This window comes from Theobroma cacao, chromosome 2 (assembly GCF_053813885.1).
Source record: "Theobroma cacao isolate CCN51 chromosome 2, ASM5381388v1, whole genome shotgun sequence".
Taxonomy (NCBI): Eukaryota; Viridiplantae; Streptophyta; class Magnoliopsida; order Malvales; family Malvaceae; genus Theobroma; species Theobroma cacao.
In genome coordinates this window covers 11201642-11218610 of record NC_142640.1, presented here as the reverse complement: position 1 = coordinate 11218610, position 16969 = coordinate 11201642, and the positions used below count along the sequence as shown (strand labels likewise).

Below are 16969 nucleotides of genomic sequence, written 5' to 3'. Positions count from 1 at the left end.
TGCTTTCCTAGTTATGTTTTGCTAGATCGTAATATTTTTGACCCTTGGAAATCATGCTAAAGTAGTAACACCAAATCTCAACTTCATATCTTAGATCTAAGTCCAAAGGGTATAAAATTTGGACTACATAAGTCCTTAGGGCTCACACAGTGATGAAGTAGGGATCTATCCAATCAATCCTTTCCATCGGTCGACTAATAACACGTACAGTATGAAATGTACGTTATGGTGGATCTTTCATTTAAGGTTTGTCACATCAAAACCACCATACAAATCTTAGTCCAATCCTTACAAAAGGATTGACTTGAATCCCCTAAGATTCAAATTCGACTATCACTGGTTCCATGGAATATGGATAATCTCCATGTTTGACTCTTATGAGCCTTAACCTAACTCTAAGTCAAGGTGACATTGCTAAGATCCTTGCTCACAACTCATGTGACAAGGAGATCACAAAATGCTTGGTACCTTGTGATCGTTTAAGTCTCATCCCACACACTACTGAAGTGTTGGGACGATTATCCCGTGTGAGAGGAATAATCTATAAAGCCAGGTGACAATAATTACCTTAGATATGTGCCTTAATTAATTAACATTTGATCAAATGATTCAAAATAAACTTAATTTATTAATTGTTCAAAAACATTAATACATGAATATCAAATGCGTAATAATCCTAAACCTCTAATATGCTTTTGAAAAGTATTTCGAGCAATATGTTTAGTGAATGGGTCTACTAACATATCAGTTATGGAAATGTACTTCAACACAACAAGTTCTTGTGCAATGATGTCACGAATGTAGTGATAACGAGTATCAATGTGTTTGATTTTTTCATAATACTTAGGATCTTTTGTATAAGTTATGGCAGCTGTGTTGTCATAATAAAGTACAATAGCTTCACTAAGATGCCTAGTAATGTTCAAGCTTTGTAAGAATGTTCTTAAACAAACTACCTTTTGTACTGCAGCACAACATTCTACATACTCTGATTCCATAGTATATAGAGCAGTACAAAGCTGCTTCTTGGTACTCCAGGAAATAGCTCTGCCTCCAAGTATAAAAACATATCCTAAAGTAGACTTTCAATCATCTTTATCACCGGTGTGATCAGCATCATTATATCTAACTAATTTTAGATTTCCACATTGATAACACAAAGCCAAATTAGTGGTTCCTCTTAGATACCATAGTATCCTTTTGACTGCAGCCTAATGGCAGTCCCAGGATTACTTTGGTACCTACTAACTATACCAACCGCAAAGCATATGTCCGGTCGAGTACACATCATAGCGTACATCAGACTTCCAACAGCACTTGCGTATGGTACGTTCGCCATTTGTTTCTTTTCTTCTATGGTTTTAGGACATTGTTCCATGCTGAGATATAAACCTTTCTCCATTGGAGTGTCTATAGGCTTGGAGTTTTGCATACGAAATCGTTTTAAAACTCGTTGAATGTAATTTTCTTGAGACAAACTCAAGAACTTTTTAGGACGATTTCTCGAGATCTTAACCCCGAGGATGTATTCAGCTTGTCCCATGTCTTTCATCTCGAAAGTGGAGGACAACCACTTTTAAGTGGTGACAATTAATTCCATGTCATTCCTAGCTAATAGGATATCATTCGCATATAATGAAAGAATAAGGAACTTATTTCCTAACTCTTTACATATACACAATGGTCCTCTTCAATCATCACAAACCCTAAAGAAATGATGACTTGATGAAAACGAAGATACCATTGTCGGGATGATTGTTTCAAGCCATAGATAGAACGTGTCAAGCTACACACCTTGTGTTCCTTTCCTTTGACTTGAAAACCAATTGGTTGATTCATGTAAATCTCCTCATTGATTTCTCCATTGAGAAATGCAGTTTTCACATCCATTTGGAACAATTCCAAATCTAGATGTGCCACTATAGCCAAGATAAGGCGAATTGACATAAATCTTACCACAGGAGAAAACGTCTCTTCATAATCTACACATTTTTTTGGGTATAGCCTTTTGCCACTAAACGAGCCTTATATTTTTCAATTGATCCATCCGCTTTGTGCTTTACCTTCAGAACCTATTTGTTTCCGATTTCTTTGCACCTAAGTGGAAGGTCAACTAACTCCCATACTTGATTTTCAGTCATGGATTTCATTTCATCTTCCATAGTAGTTAGCCACTTGTCTGATGATGGTGAATTTAAAGCTTCCTCATAGGAAGATGGTTCATCAACATCCACAAGAATACTTAAGAAAGACTGACCTTCTATTTTGAATTGTTTACCGGGTATTTGCCCACGTTCATTTTTTCGTAACTGTGAATCTTGGTGGAGCTCAAACGGTGTACTCCCACTGACCTCAACAGTCTCTTGAATTGGATGTGTTTCCACATTCATTTCTTCATGTTGGGATACATTTTCTTGAGGCTCTTCCATCTCATAAAACTCAAAGTTTTCTTTAACTTCACCTATGGTTGGGAAGTCATCTTCTAGAAAATCAACATCACGAGATTCCATTGCAGTTAGCCCTCAATCAGGGTGTTTCTCCATACATCACGTAGCCCTTTGAATGTTCTGAATATCTAATAAATACACACTTATTAGCTTTAGGACCAAGTTTCCCATACTTATGAGATGAGTGATGTATGTACCCAGCTGATCCCCAAGGACGTAAGCTTTCCAAATTGAGCTTACTTTCATTCCATAACTCATATGGAGTTGTGGGAGTAGATTTTGAGAGCACACGATTGAGGATGTATATTGCAGTCAGAAGGGCATCTCCCCAAAAACTTATTGGAAGGTTGGCTTGTGCCATCATTGACCTAAACATGTCTAACAAGGTACGATTCCTTCTCTCTGCAACATTGTTTTGTTACGGAGTTCCAAGTATCGTTAATTGTCGACGTATTCGCTTTTCCTCACATAATTCTTTGAATTGATTAGATAAGTATTCACGACCTCTATCAGTGTGAAAAACCTTAAGTTTCCTTTCTTTCTGATTCTTAACCTCTGCCATAAAGCGTTTAAAATAATTCAAAGCTTTAGAATGGTGAGACAACAGAAATATGGATCCATATCGTGAGTAATCATCTATGAATGTACTGAAATAGGATGCGTCATTGAGTGCCTGTACATTCATAGGCCCACAAATGTTTGAATGGACAAGTTCTAGAAGATGAGTGGCCCTTTTAGCAGTCCCAAAAGGCTTTCCATTGGACTTACCAACAAGACATGGCTCACATGTAGGAAGCTTAACTTTGGTGATTGAGCCCAATAACCTTTCTCTAGCCAATCTGGACATTATATTTTGCCCAATATGTCCTAATCTAGCAGGCCATTTCACAGAATCATTTATAACATCAGAAGAAGAATTTGAAACAAAAGCAACATCATTATTAGAATCCAAATCTAACATAATCAAACCATCTTTAAAATAACCATGGCCAAAAAACATATTTTCAAGAAAAATAGACAAATTATAATTCTCGAAGGTAAAATTAAATCCTAAACCCATCAATGTTAAAATTGAAAGTAGATTACATCGTACGGATGGAGTATAAAGCACATCATGTAGGAGCCATTTTCGCCCATTGTGCATTATGAGTTGGTAAATTCTTACTCCTAGGACCTCTTCCTGTTCTCCGTTCCCTATCATGACAAAGTGTCTACCCGTTGGTAAGCGATGGTAATCTACATATTCTGCATGATTGCAGGTTATGTGCTTGGTTGCTTTTGTATCTACAATCTAACCAAGGAGAGAATAAGCTATAAACACATGAGAACATACATAAATTCTAAAGTGATTTAAAGGATGAACCTTCTTAGGCTTAGTGCATTCCTGAGCAAAATGTCCCTTATTACCACAGTTAAAGCATTTCAACTTGGACTTATCCTTTTTCCCACCACGCTTGCCTTTTTGGCGCTTGGTGACTCCATCACTTTTGGGCCTTAGATTTCTTGTCATTCCTTTCTTTTGTTGTCTTTTTCGTTAGGGAACATACCCTTTGCAATTTCAGCTTGAGCTATTAGGGAAATGTCACGAATATCTTCTCTACGGTCTGCCTCAAGCTCTAAATGGTGAGAAATATCATTAAAAGTCTTTATCCCTTCATTATGTGTTAATACAAGTTTAACATGTCTCCATGAGGACTCAGGGAGTGACTTGATGACAGCTAAAACCTGCTACTCATCTGTGAGATCATAACTAGCTCTTTTTATCTCTCTTATCATGGTTGACATAGCCCTTGAGTGCTCAGCCATAGTGTGCTTGGAGTCTATCACATATTGATTGAACCTTAGTGTCAAGGCATGAAGCCTCGTAACTGTGGTTCCACCATATTTGAATTTTAGTTGTTCCCACAACTGTTTGGTAGTTGGGAAGTTCTCAAACTCCCTAATGAGATCACCATGCATGCAGCTTAACATGGTAAAACGTGCACTACGGTCTCTCTTATACCAAGTGTCATAGGCCTTTTGGTCACGGTGATGCAGGGTTATGTTTCCAACTTCAGGTGGGTTCATTTCTTTAGTTAGATGATCGAGCAACTCTTGCTCATTGAAAAGATACTGAACCTTCTTATGCCAGATATCATAATTTTTTGCCATCAAGTTTGGCACCTTTGGTCAAATCAGTAATAATTTGTTTTGAAGCCATATCACTACATCATTGTATAAGATTTAATTAGGCACATATCTAATTTTTAAATCAATTAAGATTAGACATATTTAATTTCTACTTATATTACTAGTTCGAAAATTTCGCATGCATGCTAGAAATCATCACCAATAGTATAAGCATAAATTAAAATGTCTAATTTAATTTAATCTTGGATTATGGGAACAACTCCCACTATCTTTAAGCATGGGAACAACTCTCACGTACCACATAATATAATGAGTTCTACTAAGAAACCCTTATGATATGTATAGGTGCCCATATCCAAAAAAATATTTTGCACACAAAAATAGCACTAAATAGATCATATTTTCAAATGCTTCCAAGAAAGACTATAATAGTTTCCTCGACAAAGCACTCTATTTCTGCAGTAATTTTCAGGAAAGGCTAGAAGAGTCACAAACGCTCTCTCTTAAAACCCAATCTCCTTTGACAAAACTATTGAGATATATAATCACCGTGCTGTCTGTTTGCATACAAGTTTACTTAACAAATAAGTAAAATAATTACATCATACATTTTATAATTACATCATGCATTTTATAAATTTTATGTAACAAATAAGTAAAATAATTACATCATGCATTTTATAAATTTTACCTAACAAATAAGTAAAATCATACAAAATATATTTATATGGTACATAATATTTTATAGCATATGTAAAATAATTGAATTAACAAACATTTGCTAAATTCATATATATATTTATATGTTTTGGAAGAAATATAATTTCTAATATACAACATATAAGAAAAAAATGTGGCTAATTAACATATTAATTAACTATATTTATAATGCATGTGAATTTAATAAAATAGTAACATGCTAAAAGCATAAATAATATTCTGAATTTTTTTTAAATTTACCAAAAAAATTTTGGGTCATTTTGTAAAAATAGAAACTCATGGGGCAAAAATGCAATTAAGAAAAATATATCCTTTGGTGTCATGTGGCTGCCACATGAGGCCTTTTATGGTAGTATCTGGACCATTTTGGTCTTTATTATTTGCCGCACTCTTATCTCAAGGATGCTTCATTCGTGTAGCAGTTGAAAGATATTTTTAAAATCTTAATGACCTTTTTAGTGAAGGTTCGAATCTTGCTAGTTGCATTTTCTTTTCTTATTTTTTTTTTTTTTGCCATCCAGAAGGTACCACATGGCTTTAGATCAATGCACCTGTTTGCACTGGATTAAAGCCTACTCCTTTTCATATCAGTTTCAAAATTAATCAGTATCGATAATCATAATCAAAACAAGCTTTCAAAATATATACAAATTAATAAGATGAAAACAAGTCAAAATTTACTCTGATACCACGTTAGGATGTGGGCTTACCTTTTCAACAGAATATTCCACTCCTTTTCGGATCGAAGAAACTTGCCTTACAAATCCTCCTTCTTGCACATAACAATTTCTTCACTCTCATTGTTATGGAGCAGCTACTAGAGTCCTCCACAAAAAATTACATGTTCCAAAACCCTTTGGCCTTTGATGGTGCCTCAAGAATGAAAAGAAAGAAAAAAGAAGAAAAGAGTTTTTTTGGTTTTTTTGACTTACAGAAGAACTCACATTCACTCTTTGCCCGTGTGTTGAAACTAATACGTCTATTCACTATTTATAGACGTATTAAGGATATAGAGATAGGATATTATGTTTAAATTTAAACAAATTAAATTTAAATATAATTAATCTTTATTTAAATTTAAACAAATTAAATTTAAATACAATGGATAGATAATTTAAATTTAAACAAATTAAATTTAAATTTATCCTATCTCAAACATTTATTATTAATTATTCACTTAAGTTATATCAAAACAATATCTAATATTAATCAATTGAATATTAATTAATTATCTACAAATAATTAATAAAGTTGCATGCTATGTGGATGCACCACATTTAAATGCAACAGTTGCCATTTCCATCTCTCTTATTTTCTCCATAACATATTCCACCTTCTCTACAAATTTCTCTCGCACATAGCAACTGAGAAGAGCACCATATAGGTTATATTTTTTTAGATTATTTGAAACATTATGAAAGAAAATCTCTGTATGCTATATTCCATGAACTCTGTGGATTAAGTCCAACATAATTGCTATGTCAGCCAGTGATAACATAAAGTACTAGTGACCAGTCATTCATTGAGAAATTTGAATGGCATGATCATGAAAACAAAAACTATCAGCTAGTTAGTGTAATATAGCAACTATAGGTTGAAATTTTACCTATGACAAATACTACGATTCATCAATTTGCAAGATTACCGCCACTAAGTGAAACATTAAAATTTAATTGAGAAGAGGGTTGTATATGCATCCACTGATAGTGGATGGAATTGTAGTCTCTCCCTCCACATATGACATACCATATCTTGTCTGAATAGTATAGAAGACTTAAATTAAGTCCTTGTGCTGCATAGGCTGCTAAAATATAGATAGATTACATATGAGAGAGATGAAGAATAAAGGAAAAAGAATGAGAAGGATGGCTAATTTTGAAGAGTTTTTCTTGTATGTTCTTCACATCAGGATTACAAGGTTTATATAATAAAGTCGGAGAGGTGTTGCTGTAAAATCTTCCAACGGTCACCATAATTATGGAAACAAAATCAAATATTTTAACATCACGTTGATTGCTTTTTGATTAGTTGCCAACGTTCTTGTACTGACTTTCTTGCTGAAATTTTGCACATTTGCTATCTTATATCTTTGATTCACATTTGTTGTTCTTTGTCTTTGATTCAATGCTATTGTGCAAGTCTTGGCAAGGTTGAGTTATTTCCACACTCCCCCCAAAACTGGTCAAGGGAGGCTTCCATAGACCAAGTTTGATTCGTAAGTTTTCAAAGGTAGATCTAGACAAAAGTTTGTAAAAATGTTAGCTATCAAGGCAATTGATAAAACAAACTTTGTGACAAGGGATCCCAAGACTACTTTTTCTTTAACAAAATGATAGTCGATTTCAATAAGTTTGTTTACAGCATGGAAAACAAGATTGACAGTCATTTGTAGAGCAAAAAGGTTCATAACAAGAGAGTTGGTTGCAATTTATATAAGCCAAGGTCTCAGAGAATGTAAGATATCCATGTAAGTTCAACAACTGTGGAGGTTAATGCCTTGTATTTTGCCTTTACACTTGATCTAGCTATAGTTGATTGTTTCTTTGTGCTCTAAGAGATGCAACTACCACAAAGGAATGTACAATATCTTGTTATAGATCATCTTGTTAGTGGACAACCTGCCCCATCTGCATAAGAATAAGCAGACAACAAGAGTGAATCGGTTAAGAATAATCTAACACCATATGTAATTGTTTCTTTAACATATCCGAGTATTCTTTTTACAAGCTGAAAATGATATTGTGTAGGGGAATGCATGAATTTCACATAATATGTTATGTCAGGTCTTGTAAAAGTAAGTTATTGTTGTCTTCTAACAATACTTCTATCATGTTTGCTATCTAGAAAAGGTTATGTTGAAGTGGGTGCAATTTTAAGAGGTCAAGGGGTGGCACTAGTCTTGCAATCTATTATATTAGCTTTGGCAAGTAATTCAGATGCATATCTAGCTTGATTAAGAAGAAGACCTCAAGAAAATTTATGTACCTCAATACCAAGAAAGTAATGAATGTAACCAAGATCTTTCATAGAGAATTCATTGCTTAATGCATGAATAAAGTCATCAAGATAATGTAAATTACTACCAGTTATAATGATCTCATCTACATATACAAGTAAATATATTGTGCCATGCAAATTTTTTCTAACAAAAAAAAAAAAAGGTTAGCTATGCTACAATTAAAACCAATAGAGAGAAGACAAAGGTTGAAATGGTCAAACCAGGCATGAGGAGCTTGTTTGAGGCCATATAGAGTTTTCTTAAATTTACAAACATAGTTTGTCTTGATGTAATCTTGAAATCCAAAAGGTTATTCAAGGTAGACAAGTTCTAAAAGATAACCATGGAGGAAAGCATTTTTCACATCCAGCTGCTTAATACTCCAATTGTTAGCTAAGACAATGGTGAGCACAATACAAATGGTGGCATGTTTAACAACTGGGGAAAAAGTCTCTGCAAAGTCTAGGCCTTGTACTTGATAATATCCTTTAACAACAAGCTGAGCTTTCAATCTTTCTAAGGACCCATCTACCTTGAGTTTAGTTTTGTAAACCCATTTACATCTAATAACATTCATGTCTATAGTTCTTGGAACAAGGTCCTAAGTGTCATTCTCATGAAGTGTTGTAAGTTGTTCCTTTATTGCTTGTAACCATCTTTGGTGTTAAAGAGCTCTTTTTAAGGTTTTAGGTTCTGTGGCTATTTATGTTAAGAGTGCCTAGGCTAGGGATGCATACTTGGGATTCGGTTTAACAATACCACTTTTAGATTTTGTGGCTATTGTGTTAAATTGCAATTGAGGTAGAAATAACTACTTTTCTTTCTTGTGATCATGTGATGATTGTTGACTTGACATGTAGGTGAGGAAAGGGAATTAGTGTTTGGTGCAATGATACCATGAAGAATTTTGAAGAATTTTAGATAGATTACAAAAGAGAGAAATGAAGAATAAAGGAAGAAGAATGAGAAGGATGGTTAATTTTGAAGAATTTTTCTTGTATGTTCTTTACATTAGGGTTACAAGGTTTATATACACAAAGTATGAGAGATGTTGCTGTAAGATCTTCCAAAGGTCACCATAATTATAGAAACAAAATCAAAGATTTCAACATCACGTTGATTACTGCTTGATTTGTTGCCAATGGTCTTGTGTTGAGTTTCTTGTTGAGATTTTGCACATTTGCTGTCTTTTATCTTTGACTTACGTTTATTGTCCTCTGTCGTTGATTCAATGTTATTGTGAAAATCTTGGTAAGGTTGAGTTATTTCCATGAAGCCAAGAGTTCCTAGTGCAAAAAAGCAAGGTGACTAGAAAACCTTCATAGTCAATAGCCAAAACGAATTGGAAAAGTACACTAATCAAATTTCCAGCACTCTAGGTTTTCATTGCCTGGTATGCCACTATGTTTGCTTCAAGAAATGGGGAGCGTTTAACCCAATTCCATAAATACTTTCATCACTCAACGAAAAACTAGCCATAACCACCCATAATTCATTGATATATCATATAAACACACATTTATATAATCCAAAAACAATTGAATAATCACGCTTCAGGGACTAAAGTTAACACTTAAATAAGAACCCAAAAACCATAGAGCTATTCCTAATCACCCAATAGCTTTAAAATCTAATAAGTTTAGTGTAAGTACTATACATTCATTATAAGAAAAAGAAAAAGAAGGAAAAGAAATAAGGGAGGTCGGAGGAAAAAAAAAAAAAAAACCTCAAGGGCATGGTTATAGCATTGAAAACCCTTTATCTTTTGAACAAGGTGTTAAAGTTCTAGTTTTTCTATGGTTCCTCCTTCCTTAACCCATTGTTGGAGTATAGGGAGAACGAAGACTTTTGGGTCTCTAATGAAGTTGATCTGATCAAACGGAGAACATTTTGACCAAGAAAAAGAAGTAGATAAAAAAGAATGGAATGGTATGTTAGTGGAAAAGAGTGCAATTAAAACGTGAGAAGAGTTATGGTGTTGATTTCGACGTAGAAAGGGAAAGAATTTGGTGGAGAAAAGGAGCTTTATTATAAATTCAAGTTATCTAATATTGTCTCATCCAATTCTCACTGGGTTTACGGTACGCTGAAGTCTAAGCCTTTTTTTAAAATAATCCAATTTTAAATTAGTTTTTGAAATTATTTTTCCATCCAAAAATTGAACCAAACAATTAAAGTTAACATATAGTAAAAACCCAATAAAATTTTTTAGTAAAATACCCTCACCATCCTAAGTTTTGATCATAATTCCACACAGGTCAATTAGTATTGAAAATAGACAATCCATCCCAAAAGAATATCTTTTGCTGGACATTTAAGTCTAGTAGTTGTCAACCGTTAATGTTTCCGTTAGTTTGATGACGTGGTAATTTTTTTGGACAAATTTACCTTTCATTAAATTTAAAGATTACTATTATATAAATTATAATTTTTTATTTTTAAAATTTTTTATTCATAAAAAGATTCTATCTATTGGCCGGTCATTTTTCAATCGGATCTAGTCGAGGAATGCCAAATCTAACCAGATGATCGGCGCTTCCCTAGGGAGCATTGATCTAATGCTCTCTTGAGGAGTCGAGCAGTGCTCCCCAAAAGAGCACTGGTCTAGTGTTCCCTAAGGGAGCACCAATGAGCCTAAACTGGTGCTCTTTTGGGGAGCTGATTTGGTGTTAGCCAACGGAGCACCGATCATGCTTCATTGTGGACCTGAAACCAATGCTTCCCAAGAGAGCACCATCGAATCTAGCATTCCACTACCAAATCTAGCATCGACCAACTTGAAAAAATTGAAAAAAAGGTATTTTAGATATTTTATAGTTAAATATTAACGTCGTTTACTCATTTGGAGCGGAGTGTCTATTTTAAAAACTAATAGACCCTTGTGGAATTACAGTCAAAACTTTGAGAGGTCGGAGTATTTTGCCCAAAATTTTTTATTTCAATAGTCCAATAACAATCTTTTTATTTATTTTTTTCTTTTAACTAAATGAAGGAACTCTTCCCATCACATAAGTTATATAATCTATTGACTCAAAATGTAGATTTGAAACGTTTTTAACAAAAATAAAAACTAATTTTAAGTTCTACTTCTCTTCATAAAATATGGTAACATTTTATTTTTGGGTGACATTGAAGATAAGGAGATGTAAGCTTATTTCTTTTTAGTATTATAGTTAAGCAATTCACAACTAGCCTTAATTTCAACAGTTATTTTACCTTTATTTTTTTTCAAATTTTTTATCTCATAAAATGCCAAATAACTTGTGTTTATTGTTTTTTTATTAAATCACTTTAGGACAATATTAATATAGGAGATTCAAAACTTGGACATCAACCTTATTGACTTGTATTAGAATATGATGTTGATGTAATAGTAGTATATATTAAATAGTAAATAAGATCAAAGTTAGTGAGAGTAGAAAAATTCAACTCAAATCTTGCCAAGTTACTTAGTATGATGAATGCTATCCATTAGGGGAGGCAAGAGAAGATGGGGCGCCATGGCCGCTTGGACCTTCTACATGCATATCCTCCATATAATTATAACCTCTTCTATTCACTTCTCTTTAAAATTTTAGTGGGTAAGTACATGAACATTTTACATTTCTCTTATGATCTTAAACCACAATGTAAAACATGAATTAAGCAAAGATGGTTCTTCTTTCTAAGAAAAATGAATATCAAAACACAGTAAGGAAGATGAACATCATCAGGGAGAACATGGCATGCGTAATGAACACGGCAATGAATGAATGGAGTTGCTTGCATTAACGTTCAAGCGTGCATGTAGAGTTAACGTCTCATCTGATTAGTGCCTCTCATTATTTACACGTTTAGGTTTAGTAGTGACAATGTAAACATCAGCATTCTTCAGGAACTATTTGTCATGATTGATCAGCTAAAACCAAATGTAAGAAAGCCCTGTTTACACTAACAGCCAATCCAAGTAAAACAAATGAATAGAAGAAAAGAACAAAGGATTTATCGAGAAAACAAAAAAAGAACCATAACAGGCTCTGCCCTCAGACCTCAACTCCATCATGACTTCACCCTTAAGTACCTGCTAAACAACCAAAACTATTCATCGGCATCTTATTCTTAAACAACCGTTTTAGTATACATCACCTCTTTTTACTACACAATGCAAATGGTCATCAGTTTATCAGGGGACTAGGTCCGGATGGAGGTACAGGCTGACCTTTAGGAAGCATGGTTCCAAGGGTCCTAAAGCTCGAGTCAAATGTATTCTGAGTTGGAAATCGGGAAACCTTAGCCATAGACAAGGGCCGTGCATGATACTGTGAACCTCCCAGGAGAAAGAGAGCAATCGCTAGAACAATCAGGAAATTCACCAAGGTCTTGGATTGGTTCAAGTTGCCCATTTTTGAGTAGCTTGTATTAGATGAGTAGACTAAAGGTTTATATATAAGGTTGCCAAGCTTTTTTCGTGCATGAAAAGGTGGGCCGGCTTGTCAACTGGGATTTTTGTACAGCCTGTATAGGCAATTTTTCGCTGGATGAATCATGAAATTGCCGGCTGATTTTCTGGGATTACTTATAGTATTTTTTTAGCTTAAAAATTTGTGCGGAATTTCTGTTGGCCGGCTACTTGTTGCTGTTAAAATGGAAGACCCTGATTTTCTTTAGAAGAAGGGGCAACTGTGCTGCGATAGAATTGTATTGGCATTGGCAATGTAGTTTGACAAATCTAAATTCCAATATTTCAGAGTAGGTAACGGGTCACATCCACTTGGAAGTCATTGACTTGCTAAGTTTCACATTTACCTTAGCATCTGTTAAAACCGCCCTCTGTTTCTTAGGTGTTAGTGCTGAAGCATTGTATCAGCCTTCCCCCAACCCCTCAACATAATAGACTTGATCAAAGAAATGCACAGTATCTTGTTCATACAAGTGTTACAACTAGGAAGCAAAATTCTCATTCATCAATTAAAATGTCAGAAAGTAGAGTAAAGGCAAAGACAGGATGTGTTAAAAGTATTCTTCATATCAGGGTCAATACAGCATTGAGTCATTGACTGCCTGTTCATTTACAATGCAGACAGGTGTCAGCAATGTACAACAGGTATTTACAGAGCCCCTTCGGCGAAGGGAATATCCTATTCCACAAGTACTATTCATGGTTTTCATGATGACCATGGCCTTTCACAGGTTACACATATTTGACAACAGAACAACCTAAATGCCACCATCAAGACAATGTGAATTGCCGAATTCATCCAACTAAACTTGTGCCGGATTCATACTTGTCAGCACTGTAGAAATGCAGCAATTTTAGGGGCAATATCTTCTCCTGCAACCAAGAAATCCAACATTAAAATGAATCTAAAGTTTCTTAGTTGTCAATAATATAAATGAAATGGTGAGCAAAAGTCTGGAAACCTGAACCATCTCTCCAGATTGAGAACGAAAATGAAAGCCTGTAGAACAATTCTCCAACATTTCAGGACTTTTCATCCATGCTCTACGAGCATCACTCACTTTAATCTTATATCTGAACATCTGAAAGGACAAGAGAAGCCATGTTCATCAACATAGAGACATGCTGCATAATTTGGATAACATATACGTACTCAGTTCTACTCATTTTGAAAGAAACAAACCCCAGCAAGTTTCCTTGTACAACAGCACCTAATTGTTTTAAGATCCGAAATGCACACCTGAGAAAGAGAGACATCAGGCTTCTCCAGCTCATCACCTTCAACATCAATACCGGTACCTTGACACTCTGGGCAGAGCACAGAAGAAATCAGGGTCCCTGTGGCTTTAGTCTCTCCATCCTTACCCACGTCATTGGATTTGGCTCCATTTTTTCTCCTAGATCTTCGTCTTACTTTTGGATTAACTGAATGGTTCTCAATCCTCTCAACCTCACAAAGAAGTATCCAATGTATAAGGCATGAAGTATGAAATACATGGAATGCCTACATGTGAAAAACAAAATGATAAATGTAAACAAAACTTTAATTGTTTGCACACAACTTAACATGTAATCAATGCCTCAAGCTCAGACTCAGAAATAGGCTACGTGTCAATACGATGCAAATTTAAGGTGCTCCTCATTAACTTAGAAGGTAATCCAGAGCCAAGTTGACTAGAGAATCATACCCCATTAACATTTCTACTACTGCAAACAAGTTTTCCAGTATTCAAGTTCACGAGTGTTGCTACATCTTTCTCAGGAAGCATCTTTTGCTGACAGATATCACACATTCTTTCAGCAGCTATACGTTGTTGGCGCCTCAACTCTCGCCTTATAGCCTTACTTGATATAAACCTTGTGAGCAGAAGCTGATCATCATATCGATCTAATGCCAGCCTTGAAGAAGTAATATTTGAAGCTGAAGAGTCTTCCCCAGATGAATCATACTGATTGCTCAAAGATTCACTTATATCCTCTGGGTCGGAAAATGACTTCTTCCTTTTCCTAGTAGCAGATTCACCATTCTCCAATCCTGTGGGAGACCCAGATGTTAGTAGTGATTTGACATCATCGAGCAATCCCTTTCTGCCTAGATCGCAATTATAGACAAAAGTAACAACAGCAAAGCCATGCTTTGGAACCTTCAACTTGTCATCATTTCTTGGAACCTCTTTCCCCAACCATTCACACCATATTCTGCTAATCTCATTTAAGACTCCATCCTTCTCGCAGAACCTTGCTGCAATTTTCCCAAAACCAATAAATCTCACTTTCAGGTCTGAGATTTCATCCTTGATTAGCACCCCTGGAATCAGCAGATCAGAATCTCCTGCTCTACAGTTCACATTCTTTCTATAGGAACTAACTTCACTGCCAACATATTCCACTATAGCAAGGTTGTCATCATTGTTGTGAAACTCCAACAACCTATTTTCATTACCATGTAGACCTGCTAACCGTTTCTCCTTTTCATTCAACTTACCAAAGAACAGGACACCATCATTGAAAGGCCATGGATTAGTTCCTAGCAATGTAACTTTAGCAGCAGCTAACCTCCCCGAGTGAAGGCTCCCCTTCAGATGATCAAGTAACACCGAATCACTATAACACGGTGCAAGACACAAAGTGCAGAAGAATATGAACCGCTTCCCATCCTCACGGAGCTCTATATATGTATGCCCTTGCGATCTTACATTGTTAAGAGTGGTTCTTGCTAACTGTTCCTTTAAACTACAAGCACTTGTCCTTGGCAGTCCTAACTCCCTCCTTTCCGCCATTCAAATTTCCCCACCAAAACAATATGAATAAAACCCAAACCCTAGTAAATCCTGCAATTCCACAAAATAACCCAAAACTGGAATGCAAATTCAGTTTTCTCTTTTTAGCTTTTCACAAAACAAGAAAAAGCCCCTAACAAATTCAAATCACAACAACTTCGTTAAAAGCCCTAACCTTAAAATTTCTAAGGTTCCTCAACTTCTTCCACACTAGAAAGCTTAAGCATTTTCAGCAATTACATATGAAATCCTAACAAAGGGGCGGTAATTCCACAAAACCCTAAAAATTCAATTCACCGATTCTTTCAAAACAAAAAACTCGTAAATTCTCATAGATTTTATCACAATCACCAGATATCTCTACTTCAATTCTTAGTTCTAGGTTTGAAGCAAAGAAATAGTTAAAAAGTCAACGCAACAAATTTCGAAAAAAAAGACGCTAAAAATAGAAAAACGCTTTAACAAACTCCAACCACAGATATTCGTGGCGTACTAGGTATCGGGTTCTTAGTAAACCGTCGTGTTCGAACAGCGGCAGACAGAGTCTCGAAAGCCACGGAGTGAATAAGATGCGAGCTGCTCGAGCGCGAATACTCCATAGCCATCTCCATTTCTCAAAGCAGCGAAGAGAGGGAAGGAAAAATTAAAGAAGAAGGTGGTTAAGAGGCTGTTTGGATAACGAGAAAAAAGATTCTGTTTTGAAGGAAAAAAAAACCAAGAAAAAGAGATCACAGAAGAAAGCTAGAGAAGATCAGAGTGGGAATTGAAAACAGAATAGAAAGAAACGACTTTCTATCTTAACAGATTTTTGAGAGGATTGTTTTTGAAAAAGGGTATTTCGATTAATTTTTCGAGGGTTTCGAGCCGCGAGATTCGCGTGTCGTGAAATTAATCGACTAAATCAAAATCATGATGTACGGAAACGAAGATGTTTGTAAGTGTTGCTGTTAATTGTAGACCGTTGGATGACTAGGTGTGAGAGTTGTTGATTGTGATGAACGGCAACGATTCAGGTCGTAAAATTATTGAAGTAAGCGAGAGGGACGGATAACGGGTTAGATGCGAATTTTCGGGTAACCGGATACCGCGAACGAGGATATGTGTATCGCTTAGGACAATTTTTTCTTTTTCATTTTATTCAATAAGTAAGGGTATTTTATATTAGGGAAGGGCGAAAGGCTGCTGGCAATTGTTCGGTTGGTGGCTGGTGAGTATTTTGTGAATTTTCATTTCATGACCACTGAAATTTCCTTAATTGAGATTTGGCCCCAACTTTTTTTCTTTATTAATATATACTCATATTTTCCCTTTGAAGTTAAGAAATGAACCCAAAAAAAAAAAAAAAAACCAACACAAGTTGGTGCTGATATTTGTATAGGTTATTAACCCAAACATCTACCCTTTAGGAATCGACTTTTCGTTTATGAATGTTGACATTTTTCTCTACTCGTGAATC

At 35.2% G+C, this 16969-nt stretch overlaps 1 protein-coding gene across 2 annotated transcripts; it reads right to left on the bottom strand.

Annotated features, from left to right (window-relative positions):
• Positions 1 to 13280: 13280 nt before the first annotated feature.
• On the bottom strand, positions 13281 to 16600 carry LOC18608696 (acyl-UDP-N-acetylglucosamine O-acyltransferase). Of its 2 annotated transcripts, none has more exons than XR_016024728.1 (4): positions 14422 to 16600; positions 13974 to 14237; positions 13696 to 13858; positions 13281 to 13606 (listed from the first exon to the last, which is right to left on the bottom strand). XR_016024728.1 is itself a non-coding variant. In XM_018116264.2 (4 exons), the coding sequence occupies exons 1-4, from the start codon at positions 15511 to 15513 to the stop codon at positions 13529 to 13531; spliced, it is 1554 nt and encodes a 517-aa protein (XP_017971753.2). In that variant the 5' UTR covers positions 15514 to 16587; the 3' UTR covers positions 13281 to 13528. The 2 variants fall into 2 exon arrangements, 1 of the variants encoding a protein (XP_017971753.2); XM_018116264.2 differs by having other exon boundaries at positions 13696 to 13815; positions 14422 to 16587.
• Between the last annotated feature and the right edge of the window lie 369 nt (positions 16601 to 16969).

Excerpts from the sequence above, each read along its gene's own strand:
- LOC18608696 (XM_018116264.2), bottom strand. The coding sequence starts at position 15,513 with ATGGCGGAAAGGAGGGAGTTAGGACTGCCAAGGACAAGTGCTTGTAGT. Across the intron at positions 13,816-13,973 it reads CTGATGTCTCTCTTTCTCAG|ATGTTCAGATATAAGATTAA; the intron begins GTGTGCATTTCG and ends TTGTCCTTTCAG. Across the intron at positions 13,607-13,695 it reads AATCTGGAGAGATGGTTCAG|GAGAAGATATTGCCCCTAAA; the intron begins GTTTCCAGACTT and ends TCTTGGTTGCAG.